The sequence below is a fragment of the Pararge aegeria genome, chromosome 16 (assembly GCF_905163445.1).
Source record: "Pararge aegeria chromosome 16, ilParAegt1.1, whole genome shotgun sequence".
NCBI classification, from domain to species: domain Eukaryota; kingdom Metazoa; phylum Arthropoda; class Insecta; order Lepidoptera; family Nymphalidae; genus Pararge; species Pararge aegeria.
Genome location: NC_053195.1, coordinates 13,286,386 through 13,314,362, shown reverse-complemented (window position 1 = coordinate 13,314,362; position 27,977 = coordinate 13,286,386). Strand labels below are relative to the sequence as shown.

General features: G+C 34.9%; 1 protein-coding gene across 1 annotated transcript; it reads left to right on the top strand.

Moving 5' to 3' along the window:
• The first annotated feature begins 13 nt into the window (after window positions 1-13).
• LOC120630281 (85/88 kDa calcium-independent phospholipase A2-like) lies at window positions 14-27,197 on the top strand. The gene is made up of 18 exons (XM_039899456.1): window positions 14-711; window positions 1,344-1,574; window positions 1,872-2,108; window positions 2,615-2,801; window positions 9,435-9,645; window positions 10,297-10,387; window positions 10,507-10,674; window positions 10,860-10,991; window positions 12,747-12,930; window positions 15,436-15,877; window positions 17,355-17,528; window positions 19,048-19,316; window positions 19,653-19,796; window positions 20,926-21,058; window positions 22,491-22,636; window positions 24,137-24,252; window positions 25,387-25,606; window positions 26,594-27,197. The coding sequence occupies exons 1-18, from the start codon at window positions 142-144 to the stop codon at window positions 26,608-26,610; spliced, it is 3,672 nt and encodes a 1,223-aa protein (XP_039755390.1). The 5' UTR covers window positions 14-141; the 3' UTR covers window positions 26,611-27,197.
• Window positions 27,198-27,977: the final 780 nt, after the last annotated feature.

Here is a 27,977-nt window from a genome sequence, read left to right as displayed (position 1 = left end):
CAGATCATTGACATATATTTACTACAATACGTCACGTAAATTTTTCTCAGATTTTTCACTATTTTTCAGCCTAATTTGCCCTAAGTGAATATGATAAACGTTAATTTTTCATATTATCTTTGAAAATAGTGAGCAGCAAATATGATGCAACATCAATATTGGGTAACAAAAAAGACTGTGTTGAAAAAATTGGGCACCAAAGAAGATGAATGTATCGTCGCCTCTGACGCCGAACTAGACGCGAAACTGGAATTATTTCGATCAATATCAGATAGTTGTTTGCAATTGCAACGTGTTTTAGATCAGTACCAGGAGCGGTTATGTCTTTTGGCTCAAGAAGAGAATTCCTTAGGGAAATTTTTACGAGATGCGGGCAAAACCACCGATGCAGCCGGAAAACATATGGTATCTGCTGGTAAAGCTGTTTCTTATTCTGGCCAGCAGCGTTTATCTATAAGACCGCCATTATTGAGGCTTTACCACGAGGTGGAAACATTTAGATGCCGCGCTGTGAAGGATATGCGAGCTACTGTATCAGCGATGGAAAAGGCACGTATCGAGTATCGTGCGGCGCTAAGTTGGATGAAATCGACGAGTGCTCAACTTGATCCCGATACTGGACGCGGTCTCGACAGCTTTCGGAAAGCGCAGCGTCAGGTTCGGGAAAGTAAAAAGGTTTTTGATAAACTAACCCTGGATGTTTTACAAAAGGTACTGTCATTTTATTCTGCTCAATAATATAAACAGTGAAAAAAAATAGTTTATATTAACATCAGTAAGTTATGCCAAATGGGAAAAAAAATAACTAATTTTCTCCTTAGGCAGTGCTTAAAATCTCCCTGTCATATCAATCTTTGCCAATCTATCATGATCGTCACAATCTAACCAATTTCAGCAGCACTTTCTTAGCTGGGAGTTCCTTAGCTTCCTCAAGGTATAAAATGTGTTTCCCTACATGGATACTATGCTGGTACATTAGTGCAGGACAGTAACAGAATTAATATAGTGGTGTTTTCACCAGCTCTGCTCTGAATTCTATTTGTGTACAAATGGGTCTACCTGTGTCTATTTGGCCAACATTGCTGCGACAGAGCTCACACAGATTGTAATGCTGAGCTCTAGAAACTTTGAAACAGCCTTCTTGTTGAAGGAATTGACAAATATAGGTATCATTGTAACAATATGTTAAATAATACACCATTAAGATTTCAAACAATTTTACTGTATAATGTGAATTTTCAACAAGATTTACAGGCTTATGCTGTAAGATTTCTTGGACTTTACTTGACTTGAAAATGATTACAGAGCTTAATGCGTGATGATTATATAATTATTGTTTACAGATTGATTTGTTAGCTGCAGCCAGATGCAACATGTTTTCCCATGTGCTGTCAAATTATCAGAATTCTTTCTTGAATTTCTCAAAAGTTGTGGCTCAAACTCTGGAAGCAACTATAGATACAATGAATGAAACACCACAGTATGAATTTTGCATTTTAAAGAGCTTGGGAGAGGTAGATCCTAATCAGACGGAAGATTCTGTGCCTGACAAAGATCAAATGTTGTTCTTTCAGGTATGTATTACACTATTATAAATTTGCAATAGATTGTTGTGCGGTGAGTAACTTCCTTTGCCAAACTCTGACGAACAAAGTGGTGACTGAAATTTAGACAAAAGTGTTGAAGCATTTCTCCTAAATGGGTAAAAGCAGTATGTAAAAGCTATAAAGTTTTTTACTCAAAACCAAAGACTAATTAATTCTCTTCATCAAAATATTCATTATATATACTCCTATATTATTGTAACCTAACCTAACTACTTGCGTCTAGTTTTGAAATCCACACATTTTATAAAGAAAATAAACTTTCAGGATGATTATAAAGATGAAACTGAAGGCAAAACTGAATCTAAAATTGACAAAGAAAAGAAGCCGTCCAATTCTAGTCAACTTGAAGATCCAGGCACATCTTCCAACCTTATAAATACAAAATCTGAAATACCACCAGCTGTTAATAATGATATCCGTTCGGACTTAGTTGGCCTCAATCTAGACTTTGGAAGTTCACTAGCACACTTGGGAAATTTTATGCCTTCTCAGTTACTGGAGGTATTTATATATATTTTGTGATTAAACACAAATGGCAGAATCAGGATGCAGAAAAATATCTACCTGCAGCCTGATTCTGACATTACAAGACTTATTATTTAAATTTTCCCCTATAATAGATTAAAGGGTGCTTATTTTACTACTGTTGTTGTGATGATATTATTTATAATATATTCAGTACATTATGTTGTAACCTTAATATTAACCGAATTGATATCAATGTAGAACATCAAACTCCATTTGCTTTATTCATGAAAACGTAAATAATCTGTATGTGCAACTTATAATTACTTAAATTTTTATTAAATCAGTTTTTTTTTTTTTTTGAAAACATCCCCTGATGGATCTCTGATGTTAGAGATAAACATGCATAGAGCATTTAAGAACATGTTTGGTGAAGTGTATAAAGAATAAAGATTTTATAAATTGCGATATGCAGTTTTGCCTGTATTTCTCCAATCAAAACAATTTATGCTCAATGTTCTATTAAATTATTATTTTTACAGGATTTAAATACCAACTTGTTAGAAGAATCATTGGTACCTACTAATGTTGACAAAATCAACATGCCAAACCAATCACCACCACAGCAACCTATGGCGAAACCTGCACCAAAGAAGCAAGATAAAGCTGCATGGTTTAAACTTTTTGCTGAACTGGATCCTCTTGCAAATCCAGACAATTTGCCTGGATCTAACACTAACCAGAGTCACGCTGCTTAATTTATAACGAATTATGAACAATTAAGGCCAGTGAAGTCTGGCGTACAGTGCTGTAACAGATTTAAAAATGTATCAGGTGAAATTTAAGTGCTCCGAGAAATAACTAGCATTCGACTCTAATATCATATATACATTTTAACTGATAGATTTAAAAAGTAGATGTGCCCTTATGCTAAAAAATATTATGTGGTTAAGTGTTTACATGCAAAATAAGTGAAACTTATTTGGATTATTTTCATACTTATACTTATGCAGTATCTTAACCATACAGACAGATCATGTCCAAATAGTCAAGATCAAAGTAACATCATCCATCAGAAACTGCAACAGTGTTCATCTTAATAACATATTACCCACCCACCATACACAAACAATTTCCTGTAAATTAATTAATCCCAGCCTGTTTCATTTAAAAAAAAAACAAGCTAGTAAACAACTAACAGTACTTAAATAGTATTTATATGCTTACTTTTCTTTCATCATATGCAACGAAAGAAGAAACATTTTTACTGTCTTTTTAATATAAAATATTAAATCTACAATTTTTTAAATTTAAAGACGTCTCAATTAAAAATGACACAATAATTTAGTTTTTTTTAAGTATATGGTTTATTTTAATGTTATCCAAAAGTAGTTTTTTTCAAGCATTTATTTTATAAGCTCAGTGTGTGATTGAGTTCAAGCCTCGGCTTGAGTTCCGGGTTGAGTTCAACCCATCTCTGGCTTTTTGGAGTTATGTGCATTTTTAATAAGCAATTTATCGCTTGCTTTAGCGGTGAAGGTGAAGGTATCTGAAGGGAACCTGCATGCCTAAGAGTTCCCATAATGTCCTAAAAGGCTAAAATGCTGCTGAAATGTATAAATTGATCTTGAGTTCTTGCCAAAAATATATAAAAAGTTAATGCAAAGTTGTATCAACATTAATTGTGTGATAGGATTGTTTCATACTACAAAACGCTGCTAGTTTTAAGAAGACAATAATGAAGTGTGTTATGGTTTGTCATCTGCACCTATATTAATATTCTTTTATCCTAATTTTATTCTTTATTTTCAGTAGTATAAGTAATTAGGTAATTATTATTATTATCTCCTAGTCATAATAATTATTTTGTAAAATTCTACCAAATTCCAATAATTGTACCAAAGAGTATTCCTAGTTCAAAGAATATATTATGCTTGTGAAGTATTTACTATGTTTAGTTACATTCCAATTTAAACTTGTGTTACTGTATTTTATATTTGAATTAAATATATAAATTGGATCTCGGAAATTTGCTTTAATTTACTACACCATTTTTTAAGTACTAAAGGTATAAGGTTTGTTTTAGCCACTAAACTTTAATTGTAGCAGTTCTTTAAAAGACCATTGAAAGCAGTTTTTTACTTTTATTTCAATCCATATCGCTTAGCGGCACGTCTTTGTCGGTAAGGTGGTAACTAGCCACGGCCGAAGCTCCTACCAAGCCAATCTCACCTGGTACCTACAGTACTTAGGGTTATGCTTGGCTATGAGCTAACCTTTGATATATACATATTTTAGCATTTATATTAAACTGATACGCCTAATCGGTTTCTTTTCTTTAGGGTGATAACAAGTGATAATGACTAGGACACCGGGAGGTATCTTTGCATCGTTCGAGTCCATAGGGGACTGAAGTATAGAAAATGTACAATGACATGAGCATTGGCTGTGAATCACTTTATAAAATTCACAAACTCTTCCTGCTGGGGGTCGAACCCGGGACCAAATTTGGGCAATTTAGATATTTGCGCAAAAAAAAACATCGTTTGTTGGATGACCTTACTGGCGCAGTAGTGATTGTCTGGTCTTATAATTGGAAGGTCCCGGGTCACTATTTGCAAATAGTGACATACAACGACGTCTCGTTAACTAGGAAAGACATATCGTGAAAAAAACGGGTAATTTGGTTGAACATATTGTTACTAATTACTATAAAGGGGTGCATCTTGTACATATTGGTGGAATACAGACATAGGTACATAAACTTTTCATTAAATTCACAAGGTCATCGACAAATGGTATTGTTCTTCATCACTATAAATAAAAGCCATAGGATAGTTACAAAATGCATGCACTTGTTAGGAAATAGGGAATTACAGCACTTTATCTATGATAAACACGATGATTATATTAAATATATCAACAAATCATAGTTTGTATACTCATTGATAATGTATTGAAAATAGAATAATGGACTTTAGTAGACTGTCAAATAAAAGTATAGGATCTATGGCGGGAGACGCGAGTTTGACAAGATAGATTGGCGGCAAAGAAAAGTGAGGACGGATTTAAATTAATGAATTGAGAATAGAAGATTAAGTAAAGTATTGTGGATAGAACGTTACAAATTGGGAATAGATGATTTATAATGGAAACGACATACTTAACGAAATATTGTTGTGGCAAAACAAGAGTCGTATATACTGGTGATGGTGTTGAGATAAGTTGTTAAAAGTTGTTGGTACTATGGTTGTACCTGATGTTGCATCAGATAAGTATATATCATCTTTTGGTTTATTTAGGTATCATATATGGAGCCCTAGCATAACTTTATACCGACAGTTTATGTAGCAGAGGTTGCTCTATACAAACAACTTGTTCCAAAAGTCCTGATGTTATAAGTGATAATAGTAGTTATGTTCGACCTGTCTTATGTGTCTTGTATCAAAGGGCCTAGCGTTATTACATATGACAATGTTGTAATTGTGTTTATAAGTTGTTTTAATTGATTGAATAAAAGAGCAACGGTAGAGTTTCTTGCCAGTGGTCTTCTCTGCCGAAGACAGCATTCCGAACTGGTAGTAGAGTCATTTGAAGGTAACAAGTAATATGAATTATAGAGAAGCCTAATATACAGTATTAGAGTCAGTCTAGTTGTTTTATTTCACTCCTTGGGAAGTCAGGTTTATAGAGTACAGACCCATAACACTGCTCTAAAGCAGGTTGGTGGGCTTTAATGATGTCTTTTATAAAATGAATACTTTAATATGAGAAACTAGGTATTTAGCTTCAATAATACTGTTAATTAATGAAAAATCTAAGTGCCATCCTGAACATTGTTGGTATTGAAGTGAATATCGGAATACCTGGGTCTTTCATTTTCTTTATATTTTTTTAGCATCAGAAGTTGGATCCTATTCATGTCCAATTTATGCCTTTCTCTAATGCAGATTTACTTTTTTTAGAACCATCCCGTCAAATGTGGACATAGTAAAGAGTTTGATGTTTTTAATGATGCCTCAACTTTTTGCTGCTATGTGCTGAAACAGAAACACTCTGGAGACAAAGCACCATGCTTGTTGAAATTCTATATAAGGATATGTGGTCCGGAGAACCAATTGATGTGATATTTTTATTTTTTATTTTTGTTGTTTCTACTTTGCAAAGATAGTACTTATTATTTGAAACTGGCATGGCCTAGTGGCTCTTTTTTACTTGGAGTCAAATAGATTTGATTTATATTTGTTTTGTTTGTTATAAACCAACTAGTCAAGTTAGCCAAACAGAATGTGTGATAAGTTTGATTAATTTGAATTATCAAGTTTTATTTAATTAATCAGGTTAGTCAAATGGAATTTGTGCTAAGTTTTATTTTATTAGACTGTCCAGGTTAAAATAATTTAACTGGTCAGGTTAGCCGAACGGAATGTGTAATAGATTTTTCTTTTGATTCTTATTTATTACATACAAGATTTCAAGTTTATATTGAGCAACTAGTCAGGTTAGCCGAGCTGTTAACTTTTATTTAGAAACTTTTCTATGTACTTCGAGATCGAAGTACTTGTCAGGAAAGCCGAGATTGGAGAGATTATGTTAATTATTCAGAACATATAAAAGATTACACATAAAACAAAACAAAAAAAAAAACAAAAAAAAAAAAAATTTTGTTGGTAGAATAGAATAGAATATGATTATGTATCAGAACAATACATATAGGGAAAATTACTACTGAATAGCTAAATGAAATAGTTTAGTGTCTATGTTGGATTGTGCGAAGAAAATAATTGGGAGTCAGCTTAAATGTTATGGGTTAGGTTAGTAATCTTTCAGTATGATGGTTAGAGAGGTTCTTAAAATTATCTAAGAATAAATACAAATATAAACTAAATTAATGTTGCTGCTGCAAAGGAAAATATATTAGTTGCATTATAAATAATTATATTATACTTAGGTCTACAGTTGTTTAAATTTTCAATTTCTATTTGAAATTTTAATAGTCCTTGTATGATAAATGATTCTGTTAAACGGGTGATTTTATTGATGTTTAGATTGAAATAATTTTTGAATAATAGAAATAACAATTAAACATAAACCTTGGCTTTTTTGATGATATGATAAAAAAAAGAGGTAAACCCTCCATAATAGAAATAATTCCATCTTAGCGTTTTTATATTAATTTATTTATATTTATCTTATATATTACTTGACTTGACAGTGGAAAAAATATGAATATCACCAGTGGGTGATGATGTTATTGATATCACTTGAGAGTGATGATGTTGTTGATATCACCAGTGGGTGATGATGTTATTGATATCACTTGAGAGTGATGATGTTGTTGACATCACCAGTGGGTGTTGGTGTTTTGGTATATATTGGTTTGACTATTAGACTGTACCGATTGCATCTGTGACTAAATGAGACTAACAATGTTAATGACAGAATTGATGGGAAATACAATTACCTGTGTGGATATTTTGATAAAGTTGGACTAGAGGCAAAAGGATAAATTTTTTGAGATTTATATTGAGATGGAAATATTTGGATTGTGATTGTACATGTTAAAATGTACAAGATAAATGAAAATGAGTATTTTTGATTTACATTGTTGAAAATTAATCATTTTACTTTATTAGAAGTATTATATTGTTGTTATATGTTAAATAGTGTGGAATTTTAATGAAATTTTTTTTTGGTCTCTTTCACTTTAATTATAAAATGTTTTGATTATGCCTATCTTTTGATAGAATATTGTTTACAGTTTATTGATAAAAGTGTAACAGAATGTAACTGATTTTATGATATTTGTGCTTATATACCATTTGAACTAACGTTATAGAGGTGTACATAAGATTATGTACTTGTTAGGATATTCTATGTACCTAAGGACTCATGATACAAAACATATACCTAAAAAAGAATAACCCTATGTACTTCGAGAACGAAGTACTTGTCAGAATGGCCGTGTTAGGAAATAGGGAATTACAGCACTTTATCTATGATAAACACGATGATTATATTAAATATATCAACAAATCATAGTTTGTATACTCATTGATAATGTATTGAAAATAGAATAATGGACTTTAGTAGACTGTCAAATAAAAGTATAGGATCTATGGCGGGAGACGCGAGTTTGACAAGATAGATTGGCGGCAAAGAAAAGTGAGGACGGATTTAAATTAATGAATTGAGAATAGAAGATTAAGTAAAGTATTGTGGATAGAACGTTACAAATTGGGAATAGATGATTTATAATGGAAACGACATACTTAACGAAATATTGTTGTGGCAAAACAAGAGTCGTATATACTGGTGATGGTGTTGAGATAAGTTGTTAAAAGTTGTTGGTACTATGGTTGTACCTGATGTTGCATCAGATAAGTATATATCATCTTTTGGTTTATTTAGGTATCATATATGGAGCCCTAGCATAACTTTATACCGACAGTTTATGTAGCAGAGGTTGCTCTATACAAACAACTTGTTCCAAAAGTCCTGATGTTATAAGTGATAATAGTAGTTATGTTCGACCTGTCTTATGTGTCTTGTATCAAAGGGCCTAGCGTTATTACATATGACAATGTTGTAATTGTGTTTATAAGTTGTTTTAATTGATTGAATAAAAGAGCAACGGTAGAGTTTCTTGCCAGTGGTCTTCTCTGCCGAAGACAGCATTCCGAACTGGTAGTAGAGTCATTTGAAGGTAACAAGTAATATGAATTATAGAGAAGCCTAATATACAGTATTAGAGTCAGTCTAGTTGTTTTATTTCACTCCTTGGGAAGTCAGGTTTATAGAGTACAGACCCATAACACTGCTCTAAAGCAGGTTGGTGGGCTTTAATGATGTCTTTTATAAAATGAATACTTTAATATGAGAAACTAGGTATTTAGCTTCAATAATACTGTTAATTAATGAAAAATCTAAGTGCCATCCTGAACATTGTTGGTATTGAAGTGAATATCGGAATACCTGGGCCTTCCATTCTCTATATTTTTTTAGCACACTCACATGCACTAGTGCGCCCTCCCTAATGACTTCAGAACATAGATGCAGGACCCAGAACATGTCTAGGAACATGTCAATGTTATAATGTCATTGTCAGGCGATGTCAGTTGCCATTTGTCATTTTTATGAGTCGAATGTGAATAGAACTGAAAATTGAAATTCAGAATTCAGAATACAGTTTACTATGAATATGTAACAGCGCCCAGCTTTAAATTATTACTGAAGTGCCTAGTAAAATTAGTGAAAATGTTTAACTCCTGTATGTTTGCCAATATACGATTTTTAATTGTGATACAATATAGAAAAACAATTAGCAAATTACTTACTAATGTTTTCTTTTATTTTCATCAGTTTTGCGTGGCTTACTGAGCATTGCAGATCCTCCCAATAAGGTTCTAGAAGTTCGCTCAGACAATTATATCTCGAGGCCAATACATTACAGGGAGGATTCGATGCTGCTTTATGCACCAATAATCCCTTCAGATGGCAAAAATTCAAAGGATAAATTTTACGAAATTGTATTACACAAACCATTTACAGAAAGCTTGCATCATATGTACAGGTACCAAAGACAGTTGTTATCTTTATTAATAATATAAGTATCCTGCCAAAATAAGTATGATTGATGATCAATACTGAAGTTTTACTATAAGCAAATATTCAGCTCTTGTAGATTTGGCCCAAACTTAAATGCAACTGAAACTAATATCATCATCATCCTCAGGCTAAACCTCTCAGATCCTATTGACCCAAGTACCTAAGTAAATGGTTTTGAATAATAATAATATAGTTTTCTTCTTTCATAAAACTTGTACATTTTATAAGTAGACAAGCTGGCTATCCTAGCTATATTTTATTTGTGTTAAGAATTACCAGCCCTCACCTAGTTTGAAATTAGGACATAACTATTATGTTGCTTTAATTTTAACTGGATGTCTTAGTTCTCTGATAGAAAATATCTGACACATACCCCAGGTAGGTTTTTGCCATCTTTAACTCTTGTTATTACTTGGAAGTGTTAATAACTAGTCTTTATAGCATAGCTGGCTTTCCAAGGTCTGGGTGGTAAACAATGCCAATTATTTAATTTCAGGTTGTAGAATTTACTAAATTGCCAAAACAGTCGAGCACAAAAACTTCTGTTGGTTATTAATTATTATCTTTAGGGTTAAAGTCCTAATCCTTGTTTTAATAAATTATTTCATTCATCTAGTTTGTTTCGGTCAGAAAACCGGGAGGCTTGTGAAGAGAGATTCATTGTGTATAAAGAGAGAATACCACTATATGTGAAAATAACTAAAGAAGTAAGTATTAGCTAAGTGCTATTAAGTGATATTTATTCCAGTAACACTTTGAACCTTCCAAAACAAATAAATATGAAGCGTTTATGAAAAAAAAAATTACATGATGATTTCCTTTTTAGTGTACAGTAGCAGGGCTTCAAAAACTATGTGATACATTGACTGAACACCAGTCATGGTCTGTCGCACATTTGGTTGCTCATTTTGGCCAGTACGAACTGTTTAATGATCCAGAAGTACAGAAGCAAATTGATGAAATAGATCCTGCAACAGGCACTACTCCGTTAATGGTATGTATGTAATATTGAATCAAGAGTCGATTAAAATTTTTATAAAGTTTTTGGCTATTTGGGCTATAACATTAATAAAAAGGCATTTATTAAAATTAAGATATTTGCTATTTCCTTCAAGTGTTGTTAAAACAATTCAATAAAAATATGAATATTAAAAGCTAACTATAAATTCCTGTCCCTAGGTTGCTGTAAAATCTGGTAATGTACGAATGGTTCAAAGCTTGGTATTGCTGAACTGCTCATTAGAGATAGTTGACAACGAGGGTAATACAGTCTTTCATTATGCTGCAGCAAGTAATAAGGAAATTATAAATGTGAGTCATTTTTGTAACCTTGAACCTTGCACCTATCCTAACCTTGTTATTTCTATTTATTTTGTATGTATAATCATATGGTCATGTTTTGTGTGGAAGATAAGAATAAATGTTATGTAAACCGACCAAAGTCTATACTCATACTAGTCAGTTTGTAAATTTTAATAAGCTTTTAGATTAGTTAGCTTGGTTTTCAAGATAAATAATAAATAAATGTTGTATGCTATTGAATGTTAAAGGTAGGAATTATTCAATTATACAATGGACATTATGTCTAATTTGCTATATTCCGTTGATGGCAATAAAACTTGTACAGTGAAATTATTAATTATTTCTTTAATCTACACACACCACACCACACAAATCTTCTAAAATGCACTATACACACGTATCGCTCCAACACAGGAGATGTTGACTTCCCAATGCTAATTTGCTAAGATCCGTGTGGTGCGAAAAACTGCATTGTGCAGATTTTTGCAAAGAAAGCTTAATTTAATTTTCATCATGGACAAAATAGATATTATATAATAAAGTCTTAATTGCATGTAAAAAAACAAAGTAGTGCCTGCCTTCATCCAATGTGTGATTTTTTTTTGGTGTCTAGGTACTTATAATCTCGGGATAAGAACTTAAAATTATTTATATATTTTTGCCGTGATTTAAATTCTTTGAAGATGTTTTAAGCCTAAGGGTTAGGACTTCGGTTACACTTTCTCGGAGCCGAGTTCGAATACCGGCACGCATGCGTTCAAAAATATCGCTTGCTTTGATGGTGAAAGAAAATATCATTAGGACACCTGCATGCTACAGAATGAAGAACTTACAGAAACCGTCTAATATTGAAGCATCAAAAAAGTTTTTGATGCTTCAATATTAGATGTGTACCACTATATATGATAGTGGAGTGCCACATTAGATTGGTTTCTCAAACAAACTGTTAGTCACTTCATACGATTTAGCAGTTAGCAGTAATTATTTTACCTCTAAGCGTTCACCACAAAATGGGAAAATGGGAAAAAAATTGTGACCTCGCAATATTCCGTTGGCGTGAAGACGTGCTTTTTCACTGTTTTTGGACACGTGAGTTGACACACGTTGTGATCTTAATTCAATGCTGCATGCCTGTCCAGCTCTCAGTTCTGTTTTTCAATCTGCACTGGTGGACTACGGCGTAAACCCTTCTCATTCTGGGAGGAGACCAGTGATCTGTAGACAGCCACTAATAGGTTGATAATTGGATTGAAGCAGGCATTACTTTGCGGAATTCCATGATAAACTATAATAAAATAATAAATAAATAAATATACTACGACAATACACACATCGCCATCTAGCCTCAAAGTAAGCATAGCTTGTGTTATGGGTACTGATGGATATCTTTATGAATATAATACGCGTAAATTCTTATAATATACTGATAAACACCCAGAAACTGAAAAACATTAATGTCCATCACACAAACATTTTCCAGTTGTGGTAATCGAACCCACGGCCTTGGACTCAGAAGGCAGGGTCGCTCACTGCGCCAGTCGGCCTTCAGACTATGAAAATTAAGCTTAATTTGCTATAGTCCGCGAAAAGCAGAAGAATCTGTATGGTGTAATTTATAATTTCTTCAATCCTTATACTCCACACCAAACAGATCTTCGCCAATGTACCCTCTATGCACGTTTCGCTCCGAAACCGGAGCATCCTCAGGAGATTTTGACTTTACAATGAATAATTGTAAAGTAATAATTTAACTCATTTATACAGGTCCTAGCGGGTAAAACTTCGGCGTCCCTGAATATTTACAACAAGCAAGGTTATACGCCACTGCACATGGCTTGCTTAGCGGACGCGCCTGACTGCGTCCGGGCATTGATACTCGCAGGGGCAGATGTCAACTTGACTGCCGCCGAAAAGAGGATTGTGATGAGCACCACATATACAATTCCAGGTGAGGAAGCTTACTTGGAAATGGAAGTAGTTAGTCGAATAGATCAACACATTTTAATGCCTTGTACAATATCTCGCATTACATTATATTGACAATGCACGTGTATTGCAATATCTAAGGTCTTTCGAAGGTCCTCAAGACAATGTCCTTTCGACTTGTTTGAGGATCTGTACACTGAAAAAGGGGTCACGTCGCCTCCTTAGGGGACGACAATAGTAGTCTGTCAACCTTTGCCGTATTTTTGCTCCTTCGCAACTCACTGAAGATTTAACTACGTCAGAAAATCTTTTGCTTGAGACTTTTTTTTTTATTCTTCTACATGTTAGCCCTTGACAGGTAAATGATGATGCAGTCTAAGATGGTAACGGGCTAGCCTGTTAGGAATCGGCAGTTATATTAAACCCATACCTCTAATCAGTTTCTACGCGACATCGTGTCGGAACTCTCAATCGCTTAGCGCTACGTCTTTGTCTGTAGGGTGGTTACTAGCCACGCCGAAGTTTTCCACAAGACCAGACCAGTGAAAATTCTGAAAATACTTATGATCTCATTTCTGATTTGATCATGCAACTTATATTTTATATACACTTCGAGTATCGAATGATTTTTCATCGCTAATTGATTGAGGTTTCTATTAGAATACCACGCGACGATATAACGACATAAAAGTGTTGCAATGTCTACAATACCAATATTAGAAATCTTATTTATACTGAATACTGACATCATACATGCAGTGGTGATTCCCGCAAGGCACACGGGATTCCCAAACGTAAATATTCATGAGCCCACAAATTGGCACTCACCTCAAGGCGGCCATACATACTAGGAACATCTATTTTAGAATATCGCTTCTAAACAATAGTTTTAATGCATAATTTTCCGATTAGACGCATTGACGGTCCTACTGCCTGAGACATCAAGTGATTGGAGGTCCATTCATTGGGATCATTTGTAAAACAGTGATAGAACTAATTCAGCTTAGTTAGACTGTGCTCGTTTTAATGTGCTCTGAAAATATGGAGGCGTCGTGTTTTTTAGCCGATCTCTTTCCTGAATTATCAAGTATGTTTCTAAATAATAACATTTTTTTTTTATTGTATAACCAGCAGTATATTATCCCGTTCTATGGTTATTTTATGTGGGTAAAAACACAAGCTCTATGTCTTCCCAGTCTAAGAACCGATAACTTCAATTAGGTCCATACATTTGTATCATTTATAAAACAGTGATAGAACTTATTCAGCTTAGTTAGACTGCTCATTTTAATGTGCTCTGAGAATATGGAGGTGTCGTGTTTTTTAGCCCATCTCTTTCCTGAATTATCAAGTAAGCTTCTAAATTATAATTATTTAAAAAAAAATGTAGAACAAGCAGTATATTATCCCATTCTATGGTTATTTTATGTGGGTAAAACACACAAGCTCTACGTCTTCCCAGTCTAAGAACCGATATCTTTAACTAGGTAGTGACCATTTCGATTTCTGTAAGTATATTTTTTATTTGGAAGCTATAATAAAAATTGTCAACTGTCTGTTTTTCATTCAAATATTATATTTTTTATTTTATTCTAAAATTTTAATAAAAATATATAATATTAATCTTTCTGCTCATTTGGCTTAGCTAGGTTACTTAGACATCTTATTCTGTCCTGAAAACGTGACTTACGCCCCTTTTCTATATTCAGTATAAGTATAAATAAGTTGCTTAGCAAATTTGTTATTTGTTAAAAATTGTATGGATATTTTTCACAATAACAACGTTGTAAAGTAATCAATCCATAGATTACTGATAAATTGAATAGGTAGAGAAAATTTACATTAATCGTCTACGGCGGATACTGACCATCTGAAGGCAGTTGTGGGGACTTACAACCTTTTTTTGTGCTTATATATAAAGTGCTTATAAACTAGGCCGACTTTAAATAAATGAATTTTTTTTTTTTTTCTTAAAATTTCACTTTATAATCTTAACTGCAAACTTACCTGGTCGTAAGTGTTGATGCAGTCTAAGATAAAGTATGACAGCACTATTATATTGAATCCATACCTCTATGGTTTCTACACGGCAAAAAAACGGTACCAAAAGAAATTGAATATGAGTATTATATAGAGGTTTCTACACGGCGTCGTATTGTAACGCTTTATGGCTTTGCATAATTTCTTAATCGGTAGGGTTGTAACTGCACCTTTGCCCCAGACAAACCAAAAAACTTCAAAAATTAACTTTCCGAATCGCCCCCGCCGTGAATCGAAACCAGGATCTCCCAAACGCTCATCGCGGAGCCAGGGAGGCAGTGGCGTGCACTTCATACATGCACAAAAGCACTGCATACCCTAAAATTGATATATAGGTCGTATAGGAGGAGGATTTTGGCCATTTTATGCAATTTTTCTGCTGTTTGCATACCCTGGTAAGAAACCCAGTGCACGCCACTGCAGGGAGGTCATTTAAACCTACATAGCTTACTCAATGATGCAACGGTCTCGTTTGCTTTATTTCTAGGCATAGTAGGTGATGTCCTACAAGACAACCGACCAAAGCTGTTCCAACAAGATATGAAACGAGGCGGTACCCCATTACATTGGGCCATATCCCGGGAAGTGATAGAGGCACTAGTTGATAAGCAGTGCGATATAAACGCTGTTAACTTCGACGACAGAACCGCCCTGCATATAATGGTTTTAAGAGGCAGGTTGGAATGCGCCATCGCTTTACTATCAAGAGGGGCGGAACATTCTCTAGGAGACAACGAAGGAAATACTCCTCTACATTTGGCAGTGAAACAGACTAATATCGCAATAGTACAGGCTTTGGTTGTATTCGGTGCTGATTTGGAAAAGAAGAATAATGCTGGCTTCACTGCGAGGCATATCGTACCCACGGATATGTCGAATAGCAATTATAATGAAATTTTGTATGTTCTACATTCAGTTGGTGCACAAAGGTCAGTAAAGAGAACTTTCTATTGTGGACAATAACTCAAAAGCATGTACTACCAATTTTCTTTAGACTTTAAGGTTTACTGAATTGTGTAAATTGGACAACCTTAATTCACAAATATGGTCATGAATCCCTACTAATATTATAAATGCGAAAGTTTGTTAGTACTTTACGCCCTAACTAATCGACTTTTTTTTTTTGCAAAAAAGTGACACAGGCTACGGTTATTCCGGGAAATACACAAAATGCTGCCTGGAAGAAATCGCTATGAAGCGATAAGGCCGTAAAATTTTTTTATACTTTTCTCTTTTTATGTACTTTTTGTGGTGTGCAATAAAAGTATATTCATTCATTAATTCATTCAAAATTCCCAAGAGTACAAGCAGTAGCGTGCACTTCGTACATTCACAAAAGCACTGCCTACCCTAAAATTGATATATAACTCGTTTTTGGCGTTTTGCCAATCTTTCCACTGTATGCATACCCTGGTAAGAAGCCCAGTGCACGCCACTGAGTATAAGAGTACAGTAAGATTTGTATTTTAATATCTACCAAATAGTCTTTCTTGCACGTCCTACAAAGTACCCAGGCGAGTTATTATCGCGGGTAGCACCGCGAGGCGCAGCTAGTCACATCTATCATCAACATCATCTTCTTGTCTTGTGAAGTTTATCTTATATATACCTACAGGAAAAAACAAAAAATACCTGCACCATTCCAGCACGACAGTAGTGAAACTTCTGAAAAGTAGTGTTACAATTCGGTTTCATGGCAAGTCAAACAAAATGTGTAATGTATTCTTTCACATTCTCTTCCGATTTAATCATATAGATAGATACATTTATATGTTTGTTACTTTGTCGTGACGCAGTTTCGTTTTAAAGAGTTTCAAATCACAACGATTCCCATCCTTTAGAATGGTTTAATTTAAAAAAATAACCTACTCATGTACTTAAATGAGAATAAATAAAATCAAAAAATTATATATAATTGCTATGAAAGTTAAGCTTAATTTGCTATACTCCGCGAAAAGCAGGAGAATCTTTATGGTGTCTGTTTGGTGTGGAGTATAAGGATTGAAAAAATTATAAATTACACCATACAGATTCTCCTGCTTTTTGAAGAGCATAGAAAATTAAGCTTGATTTTCATAAAATATCATGGATTTCCGTAAAGTAACGCCTGCTTCTATCCATTCTTAAATCCGTACAAAAAATATGATAATACAAACACAAAATACCGCACATTGTGGCAACAACCATAGACAAGTTGGGTTATGTGTCTTGCCTAATGAAAATCGAATGGTGAAAGGTAAATGCATACCTAGGAATCTTCTTTGCTTAGCCTCGTTAGTCGTTACTGATAACAGGGATAATTTCTTCCGTCCTCATTTCTTAATAGGGTGTTGAGTGCAGAGAAATGAGGATCAACGTGTGGTTGCAAGAAAAAAGAGTAATCTGTTAAAATGATATTTTTTCCAGGTGTATATCAGACATACCAGGTTGCGGGTCTGGTTGCTCGGCCAGGGGGGAATATAATGGCGTACCCCCAAAGGCGGTGGCCAGGGCTGCCACCAGGGAACAAATCGACTATATGCTGACAGCGGCCACTATGGCCAAGGCATCGTGTCTAGAACCTAGTGAGAAACAGGGCCGGTATGTTAACGTAGTAATCCTCACTTATATTATAAATTCGAAAGTGTATTTGTTTATTTATTAGTTTGTTTGCCTTTGACGACCTCCGTGGCGCAGTGGTGAGCGCTGTGAATTTATGAAGGAGTTCCCGGTTCGATTCCCGGCAAGGGGCAATTTGGGAATTTATAATTTCTTAATTTTCTCTGGTCTGCTTGAAGGCTTTGGCCGTAGCTAGTTACCACCCTACCGACAAAGCGATGTAGTGTTCCGGTGCGATCTCGCGTGGAAACCGATTAGGGGTATGACTACCATACTCCCTAACAGGTTAGCCCGCTACGATCTTAGACTGCATCATCACTTGCGAGAGTAACATAGGCTACTTTTTATCCCAGGAAGACAAACGGTTCCTACGGGATTTGTAAAATACCGTAATAAGGCGAAAGAATAACGCGGGCAACAGCTATTACAAAATGAATAGTTGTTTCGATTGACTCGAAGTACCGCGTCATCACCGCGTATCATTGCCTCATCTAGTGAAAGAAAGGCTGGCTCAATTTGTGCACAGAGAATCAGCCTGGCTGTTCAGCGCAGAAATGCAGCCAGCAATCTTCCACGCAAGCATGACATGTGCAGTAATTGGTTTAGTTAACAAAGTCAATATCAAGTTTAGTTTCATTGTAATATTATCAATAATAAAAAAAAAAATATACAAAATTAATTTATGTTACGACAGCCTTGTGGTGATGTCGGCAGTGACCTTGATTTCTTTGTCCAAGGCTGTTGGTTCGATTCTCACAACTGAAAAAATGTTTGTTTTTATGATCATTAATGTATTTCAATGCCTGGGTGTTTATTTGTATATTATAAGTATTTATGTATATTATTCATAGAAAAAAATCCAACAGTACACATAACACAAGTTACATTCGGGTTTGATTGCGATGTGTGTATCGTAAAAAAGTTCATTCAATATATATCATTTAAATTTGTAGTCGGTATTGTGTTTACATACAAATTAGATAAAACAATTATAAATATAAAAAAATAATAATATACTACTACGACAGGAAACACATCGTCGCCATCTAGCTCCAAAGTAAGCGTAGCTTGTGTTATGGGTACTAAGATGACTGATGAATATTTTTATGTATATTATACATAAATACTTATAATCAAACAATGCATACAATGTGGTGTCTCATTGTAATATGGACCTTTGAAAAAGTAGATCGAAACTACAACGTTTCTTACTAGAATACGCTACAGTCGCTATAAGACTGATGTGAAAGGCTCGACGAATGAATTTCGGCATCGACGGTAGGAGAGCCGTAGCTTAATTGGTGAAAGCGCTCAGGCCGCGATTGCCCGAGAGTCGCAGGTTCAAATCCTGTCGGTTCCGAAATTTTTTTTTATGCATTTTAAATTTATAAAAATGCATACAATACCAACTACAATTTTGAATTAAAAAAATAAATAATTAAACAATGCTCTTTTATATCCATTAATGGATTTTTCTCTTGAATAAGGTTAAATATTTCAGGTTGCTATGTTTGGACGGTGGTGGTATACGAGGCCTAGTTTTAATTCAAGTCTTATTAAACCTAGAGATAGCAGTTGGCAAACCTATAATACACTGCTTCGATTGGGTGGCGGGCACCAGTACTGGCGGAATTTTAGCATTGGCTTTAGCCTGTGGAAAGAGTTTGAGGGAATGCCAGAGGTTATACTTTAGGATGAAAGAGTATGCATTTGTTGGAATGAGGCCTTATCCATCGGAACCTTTGGAAGCTATACTTAAGGAATGTTTAGGTGAGTATTTTGTTAGAGAAAAGTTTCTTCAATGTCCACTTCTGTGCATGGAAACTGGTCAGTGGGTCGCGGGCCCGCAAGCGCACTCGCATTCACGCATCGGCGGTCTCAGCGCATTTACTACAATCTTTGTAACAAATAAGAAGAAAAAGAAATACTTTATTGCACACAAACATCAAAATATAGTATATAATAGTATTTCTTTGATATATAAATTATGACTTTAATTCAAACTACAAGTTCAACAAAGTATATATAGTTACTATATTATATATAATGGATGTGTAGGTAATCAATGTTTTTATAAGTTTATTGTAAAAAAAATCTTGTTGGCAGGTACGGAAACAGTGATGGCAGATATTGATCACCCGAAGTTAATGATCCTTGCCGTGTTAGCGGATCGGAAGCCTGTAGATTTACATATATTCAGGAATTATCAATCCGCGCAGGATATTCTCAACGAATATAATGGAACTAGTAGTACGTATGAGACACATTCTATATTGATTTTTAAGAGGTTTTCAGTTTCTGCGCTTTGTTTGAACATGTTGCTCGGTTAAAATCATTGTTAATATAATAACTGACCCACTGCAGAGTACGGGTCCCTTCTCAGAATAAAAAATAATATTAATAAATATACTACGACAATACACACATCGCCATCTAGTCCCAAAGTAAGCGTAACTTGAGTTATGGGTACTATGATAACTGATGAATAATTTTATGAATAATACACATAAATACTAATATATATATATATATATATATATATATAGAAAGTTGTGTTAGTTACACTTTTTATAACTCAAGATCGGTTGGACCAATTTTAATGATATTTGATTTTTTGGATTCCTCTTGGACCGGAATAGGATAATAAGTATTAAAAAAAATGAATCATCAAAAAAAAAAACGATCCGCGGTACGAAGTTCGCCGGGACAGTTTTATATAGATAAACATCCAGCCACTGAAACACATTCATGTTCATTACACAATGTCCAGTTGTGGGAATCGAACCCACGGCCTTTGATTCAGAAAGCAGGGTCGATGCCCACTGCGCCAATTGGCCGTCTATCCCTACTTCCTTACTAATATTATAAATGTCAATGTAAGTTTTTTTGTAACGCCTTCACGGAAAAACTACTTAACCAATCCTCATCTTGGTACACATATTCTTTGAAGTGTTAGAAGTAATATAGGGTACTTTAAGCTCGGTTCCTTTAGGAGAGGGGATGAAAGTGTTTGACGATTTTACACCATAACTCCGACAAATTATAACCGATTGAAATAATTATTTTTGTACTATAGAGGTTATAGTATGTGTTTAATTTTGCCAACTGTGTTGTTGTTGGAGATAGAGGACAAAACTCCTAAGCGGACAGCAGCAAACCCCTCATTTAAGGCTTAGCTATACTGAATACTTTATTTTTTTTAGAACTACAACCAAATTTAATGCCACATCAAAAAACAAAATCAAACGCAGACGTAGTCGCGGGCAACATCTAGTTATTACTATAAACAAAAAAATCTAATGTTCAGTATGATAATGATACTTGCATGAAAATCTTATTCACTGTTTATCAATAGCGTACGTCCTTCCTCAATTTCAAGGTCCTCACGCCGAGGCTGGGGATCATGCTTCAGTGGTTTCATTACCCCCGCCGCCTCCGCCCGCGGAACAGCTAGTGTGGCAAGCGGCCAGGGCAACCGGAGCCGCACCGTCCTACTTCAGGGCTTCGGGCAGGTAATTAAAGAAGTTAGGAGCAACGCACACATGCGTGCGCGTGGCGTGCTCGCATGCGTGTGTGCGTGCGTGGCAGCACAAGTTGTAAATTAATTGACTACAATACTATATTCAATAAAATAAAACGGATGATCTCATAACATGTTTATTACGCTACAGCTTTGCGACTAGTTATTATGGTTCTTCGTGTTTTTACTTTCTCGACTTCCTGTGTCGGCTGTTATAAATATCCCGTCCCGCAACTCACAGGAAAAAAGATATCTACATCATGTATCTATATTATGGTGTTCTTTACTTCTTCTTCTCCTCCCTCTGCCTCTCCCTCGTCGTCTATTGTGATGCGACTAGTTATTATTATTATAGTACTCTATCATTTATTCTTTTTCTTTTTTTTTTTTAATTATTAACAATGCTTAAACATAAAATAAAAAACACTATTAAAAATTTATAAAAAAAACATCCACCCTCCGTTTGCGGGGCTTTTGAATGCCCAAGCAACCGGCGGTCAGGGCTCCAGAGTGAGGAACCTCCTCACAATACGCGCCGTTTCAAGGACTACTGCCATCTGTATCCGACCCTTGATCCAACAACCAAGCGAAAGCTTCATAAGATGTTGGTCGAAGCTTTTCGCGAGAAGACCATTGACTGAAACGACGATCGGAACAATAACGGTCGACTCAATATTATTATTATGTATTATTATTGTTGTGATTATTATGTATTATTATTATAATTATTATTGTTGCAATTAACAGTTTTGGGCCTAGTCTTGGGTGAAGATTAGCATTTACAGATAAGAAAATAGTGAGTATTCGTTGTCCACGCCCCTCGACCAATCATTCTTTCTATCATCGATTAAATAATTATTATACTATGCCTGGTGCCCGCATCTATTGCGGTTTTTACAACGTGGGAATCATTTTTTTTCTTGGGATAAAGAGTAGCCTAAAGCCAAGTCAATTGGTTGCTTAGTTAGGGCGTAAAGACAGATACACAGACAAACAAACGAACAAACATAAATACTATTGCATTTACAATATTAGTATGGATTGTTAACGTTTTCTTATTCTTAGGTGGTCAAGATATGTCAAATAAGATAATATTGATTCAAGCGACGGAAGTTAGGCCCCGCGACTGGAAAAAATTAAAAATCAAATATACAGCGTATTTGAAAAAGAGCAACTGCTGAATTTCTTGCCGGCTTCTTCTGGGTAGAATCTGCCTTCCGAACCGGTGGTAGAGTCACTACAAACAGACAGACTTGTCGTTTCAAAAGTGCATTTATAAGCCTATTTGGAATAAATTAATATTGAATTTTTTTAATTTTAATATTATAAGTATGGCCACCGCTTTAGATATCGCTCTTGAAGAATGCGTTCAATTGTATATGATGATAACCGGTTAACAAAGCAGTCTACGTCTCTTATTGCAGGTATCTCGACGGAGGTCTCATGGGTAACAATCCAACGTTGGACGCCCTCACCGAACTAACAGAGCTCCGATTAGCTTTAGAGGCGACGGGACAGCACGAAGCGGCTAAGAAAACGAGCCTGAAAGTCGTGATTTCCTGCGGTACAGGTGCGTACTTATCAAATTTTGATGTGAAAAAATCTTTAGGTGCATGCAAGTAAAACCTATTAGTAAGCCGTCACGGCGTATGGCATGACGCTATTTTATGCCCATTCTGCTTTTTTTGATGTGAAATATCTATAGGCGAAGGGTAAACCTGATTTTTGGCGTGGCGACACAGGCCGTGGCGACGCATCGCCACACTATATGATTGAATTTTTGTATTTTGTATGTAACAATAAAAAATAATATTAATTTTTATATAAAACAGTCATTACTAACCGACTTACAAAAAGGAGTGGTTATCCATTTGGTTGTATTTTTTATTTTATTTATGAAACAAATTTGTAATGCTTTATCTTTTCATTATGCAATATCTGCAATAACTTACAGAAAACAATTTAGATGTATCGCATCTGCCAGACGTGCCGTGACGGTTCACAAGTTTTCTTTTAAAGCAAACTAGAATTAGAAAATTCTTCATTCATTTATTCCTATCACAGACACTTATAAAGCGTTCATACATACATATTTACATTATAACTACGTTCGCCACCATAAGCCTAAAGCTACGAGGGTTTCTAGATGTGCCCTGGTCTAAAAAGAGCCCGCAGAATATTTGACGGTTAAAAGCCAGTTATTTTAATGTTATTAATTTTCAAGATTGGCCACCAATTATTTTAATTATTTTCAGTTTATGCCGCAGCAGTGAGAGATTTTAGCGTATAATCTTTAAAGGCTATAACCAATAGAATGTTTTTAATGATAATATCTCTTAGCCTTGTTGTCACGGCAGATCAGTTCACCCCCTGTGCTTTTCCCGCGGGGTTCGCGAGATCTCGTCTCGTGATTATGTGCAAAACCTCCCATTGGGAGAGGCATTTAGTCCAGCAGTGGACTGTTATAGGCTATCATCATCACATTACCAGCCCACTACAGAGCACGGGTCTCCTCCCACAATGAGAAGGGGTTAAGGCCGTAGTCCACCACGCTGGCCCAGTGCGGATTTGTGGACTCCACACACCTTTGAGAACATTATGTAGAACTCTCAGGCAGGCATTCCTTACCATGTTTATCTTCACCGTTGAAGCAATAATATTTTAATTTAGTACTTAAAACGCACATAACTAAGGAAAGTTAGAGGTGCTGGGATTCGAACTCTGCCCCCCGAAGGTGAAGTTGATCTCCTACCCAGTGCACTATTCAACAATAATTCATTGTAAAGTCAACATCTCCTGAGGATGCTCCGGTTTCGGAGCGAAACTTGCGTAGAGGGTACACTGCCGAAGATCTGTTGGAGTGGAGTATAAGGATTGAAGAAATTATAAACTACACCATACAGATTCTCCTGCTTTTCGCGGATCATAGCAAATTAAGCTTAATTTTCATAATATAGCTTGGATTTCCGCAAAGTAACGCCTGCTTCTATCCCCAACACTATCACCGCTTCCACCGCTATATAGATGATGAAAGATAAAATCATAATATTGTTTTGGTTTATTCTCACAGGCTTAATTCCAGTGTCGAAGTTAAACGACATAGACGTTTTTAAGCCTGAGAGCTTATGGGATACGGCGCGTCTCGCTTTGGGACTCACTGCGATTGGAGGCCTCTTGGTTGACCAGGCAAGAACCATACCTTAATTTTTTTAACCTTTAACACAACTTGAAGCAAAGGCTGGGCTTTTTAAGGGTTCCGAATCCGAAGGATGCGATTGGGGTCGTTCAAAAGAATCTCATGAGCCGTGCTTAGCCAAGCTCGAGCGTTGTTTTTATCACAGTGTGTGGATTTCTATCCATACTAATGTTATAAAGCTGAAAACTTTGTTAGGACGCGGTAATCTCAAGGACTACTTGGTTGGTTGGGATTGGAAAGTTTTGTTTGTGTTGCAATGTTGATATATCGAGAAAGGCTATAGACAGCTTGCTCTTCTAATAATATTAAATGACATTGTGAGATGGTGATAACAAAAAAAAACACCGTAATTCTTATGTACGCATCAAAATACTTGAATAAAGATATTTTTGACTTTGACTTTGACATCACTCCTCGCACCATAAATATTACAAAAAGAGGAAAAAATATTCCTTTTGAGAACTGTCGATGCGTGCGATGCTTAAACGGTTAAAGTTACGCCAAAATAATGTATGACGAAATATTTCCTCTTTAAAATTTGTAAAGAAAGTCCAAGCCAGCATATATCTATCTTTTACTGTTGACTCATACGCTAGACACAAAATAAAAATAAGAGGGGTAAATAATAGGGTTATATAATATGTAGGTGACGGAAATTACGAAATACTGTTAAATGCATGTGCATGAGTATATTTCATAATGATCACCCTGTATGAATATTAAATTAAAAGAAGCATATTTATTTTTCCATACAAACAATATTTTTTTTTTCGTAAATAAATAAATATACTACGACAATACACACATCGCCATCTAGTTCCAAAGTAAGCGTAGCTTGTGTTATGGACACTAAGATACCTGATGATTATTTTGTTTTATGAATAATATACATAAATAAATAATATATAGATGAACACAATTGAAATAATTCTAAGTGTTTACTTATGACAACCCTATTGAAGATAAAAGGCCTACACGTGCATAGTACCTACGCTACGCGATGCGTACCTAATAGATGATTTCACTTTGCATGTGATATTAGGGCTGGTAGGGAAAGTGTTTTTAAACTAGGCCCAGTTGAAATTAATGAGCGCTTTTTCAGCCTTTTTTAATGATAATTACAGGCTACGCAGTCAGACGGTCGCGTGGTAGAACGAGCGCGTGCTTGGTGTAGTGCTCTAGGCGTCCCCTACTATCGGTTCGCGCCGCAAATGTCGAAAGACGTGGCGATGGACGAGCGATCCGACGAGCAACTCGTCACCATGCTGTGGGAGGCGCATTCGTATATGCGCGCGAATCGCGATCGACTTGCCGAGTTGGCAGCTATATTGTGCGACAATGGTGGTATGTATGCCATACAATATTATTTGACTTATCAATTATTATTGTTATTTTAATATTATTTACCTATTTATATCGTATATGTAATTATTTGTAATTAGACGAATTCTTTTATAGCCCTGGAAAGACGTTTTTTTTTTTTTAATTAATAAATAAATATACTACGACAATACACACACCGCCCCAACTAGCCCCAAAGTAAGCGTAGCTTGTGTTATGGGTAATGAGATGAATGATGTATATTTTTATGAATAATATACATAAATATGTACTTAGAATAAATATATTAACACTGAAAAACATTCATGCTCATCATACAAACATTTCCAGTTGTGGGAATCGAACCCGCGGCCTTGGGCTCAGCAAGCAGGGTTACTGCAAACTGCGCCAATCGGCACTCAAAATTAAGCAACTGTAAGGTCTTCCCGAGGTGTTTATTTTCCAAATAAATAAATAATTGATACAATTGAATATTGTGTGGGGACGGCAGATCTGAGGGCCTATTGTAAGATTTTCTTACTTCGTTTATCAAGCGATCGCGTGAGAGTTACTACGATTTATATTCTATCCATAGAGCGCCATCTTGTTACAATATTGGGAAACAGTATTGTCACAGATGGCGCTTTTTCTTCCTCCACGCGATCGAAAAGTTAACGTAAAAGGTAGAAAATCTCACACTTGCCTTCTGTTTTTACTTTTTTCTGTTCTGTTCCATTCCATGAACCCTAGTGCCATGGGATTTAGCATTGCACCAAAAAAATACTACGGAGTTCTTTTCTTGAAAATGTTCAGGAGCAACTTCGATTTATATGTTGTAAAAACACCGCCATCTAGTGATAAGCCTGTTCCACAGTATTGTCACTAGATGGCGCTGTTTCCATAAAATGTATATCGTAGTAAAGTTTCACTCGATCGAATATCCGAATAAACGTGAGTAGAAAATCTCACCATTGGCACTCTGGTCTTAAAAAAAATCTATGTTTGTTTCAGATGAAATTAGAAAGTGAACTTCAAGCTGAATTAGTCACAATTCTTTTAGTTTAATATGTCAGCTCTGAGCTATTCCATTACAGTAACTGTTTAATTTTATAGTCATTAAGTGTTGTTATTCATTTATGTAACATTTGTTTACTCGTAATTTAATTTTATTCTCTATATACTGTATACTGTAGAGTTTAGTTAGTCTTATTACGTCTAATCAATGTACTTTAAATAAAAGCGCACCGAAGTGAAAAAAAAATCACATTTTCGTCAAGTTTGGAAGACTGCTTTAAAAGACGGTATTTATCTTAACAATATGTTAATTAAGATTAAGAAAGATTATGAATATATCTTAATCTTTAAAAAATCAGCTTTCGTAAGTGTTTGCAAGGCAAACAATGAAGTCGATGGATTTACTTGAAATTTTTAAACAACTTTGTATTTCTATGCGTCTTTCTATATCGTTTCAAATATTATTAGTATGACGCGGCTTGGATCACCGTGGCAGAAGCTGTTCTATAATACTGGAAGTATGTGTCCAGCTGTAGTATTAAAAGGCTGCTAAATTATGATATATTTAAAACAAAGTTGACCTCTGCTAAATTATGATATATTTAAAACAAAGTTGACCTACTTGACTTGATATACTATTATAATAATAATAATAATTTTATAATAATAATAATTATTATTATTATTGTATTAACTAATTTGTTAGCGCCTTTCTCTCATAGACTAAAACGTATAGATTTACAATAAATACAAACACTTAAAATAAAAAATAAAAAATGTGTTTATGTATCTATCTATGTTCTTATAGTATTTAAAAGAATATTTTCTTCATGTTAGTGTAAAGTCACAAAAAGGTAAATAAATGATAATAAAATAGGTAAGAAAATATACTTAGCTTTAGCTCTGCGTGTATCTGTGTTAGTTTACTAAACCATTTATATTCACTGTGGTAAAAGTTCTAATCATACTTTTTAATGTGGTAAATGAGAAAATGTAGACGCTTTACGAACTCTCAGTTTAGATAAGTGCAGAATTAGTTTAATATTATTGCAATAGTTTATTTAATAATATGTATTGCAATAGCTTTTTGTGTGGTGCAATCATGGGTATATAAGGCTTAAAATCCACTCTTTAGGTTAATGGACAAAGGCACACAGAACGTTTTCCTTGTGCCCTGCTTTCCACCACGGGCCGTTAGCTTGTTCCGCTAATTACTTAAAAAAAAAAGTATCCTGTTTCTTTTTACCATTCTGTGCCCCTCGATTTCACCTGTGTTAATAAACGAAAACTATACCTTCCTTACTAAGCAGACTGTCATGCAAATATTATATTTTAAGTCGTTCTGGTAATTTATTGTGAGTGATGGTAATTTAAACGCGCA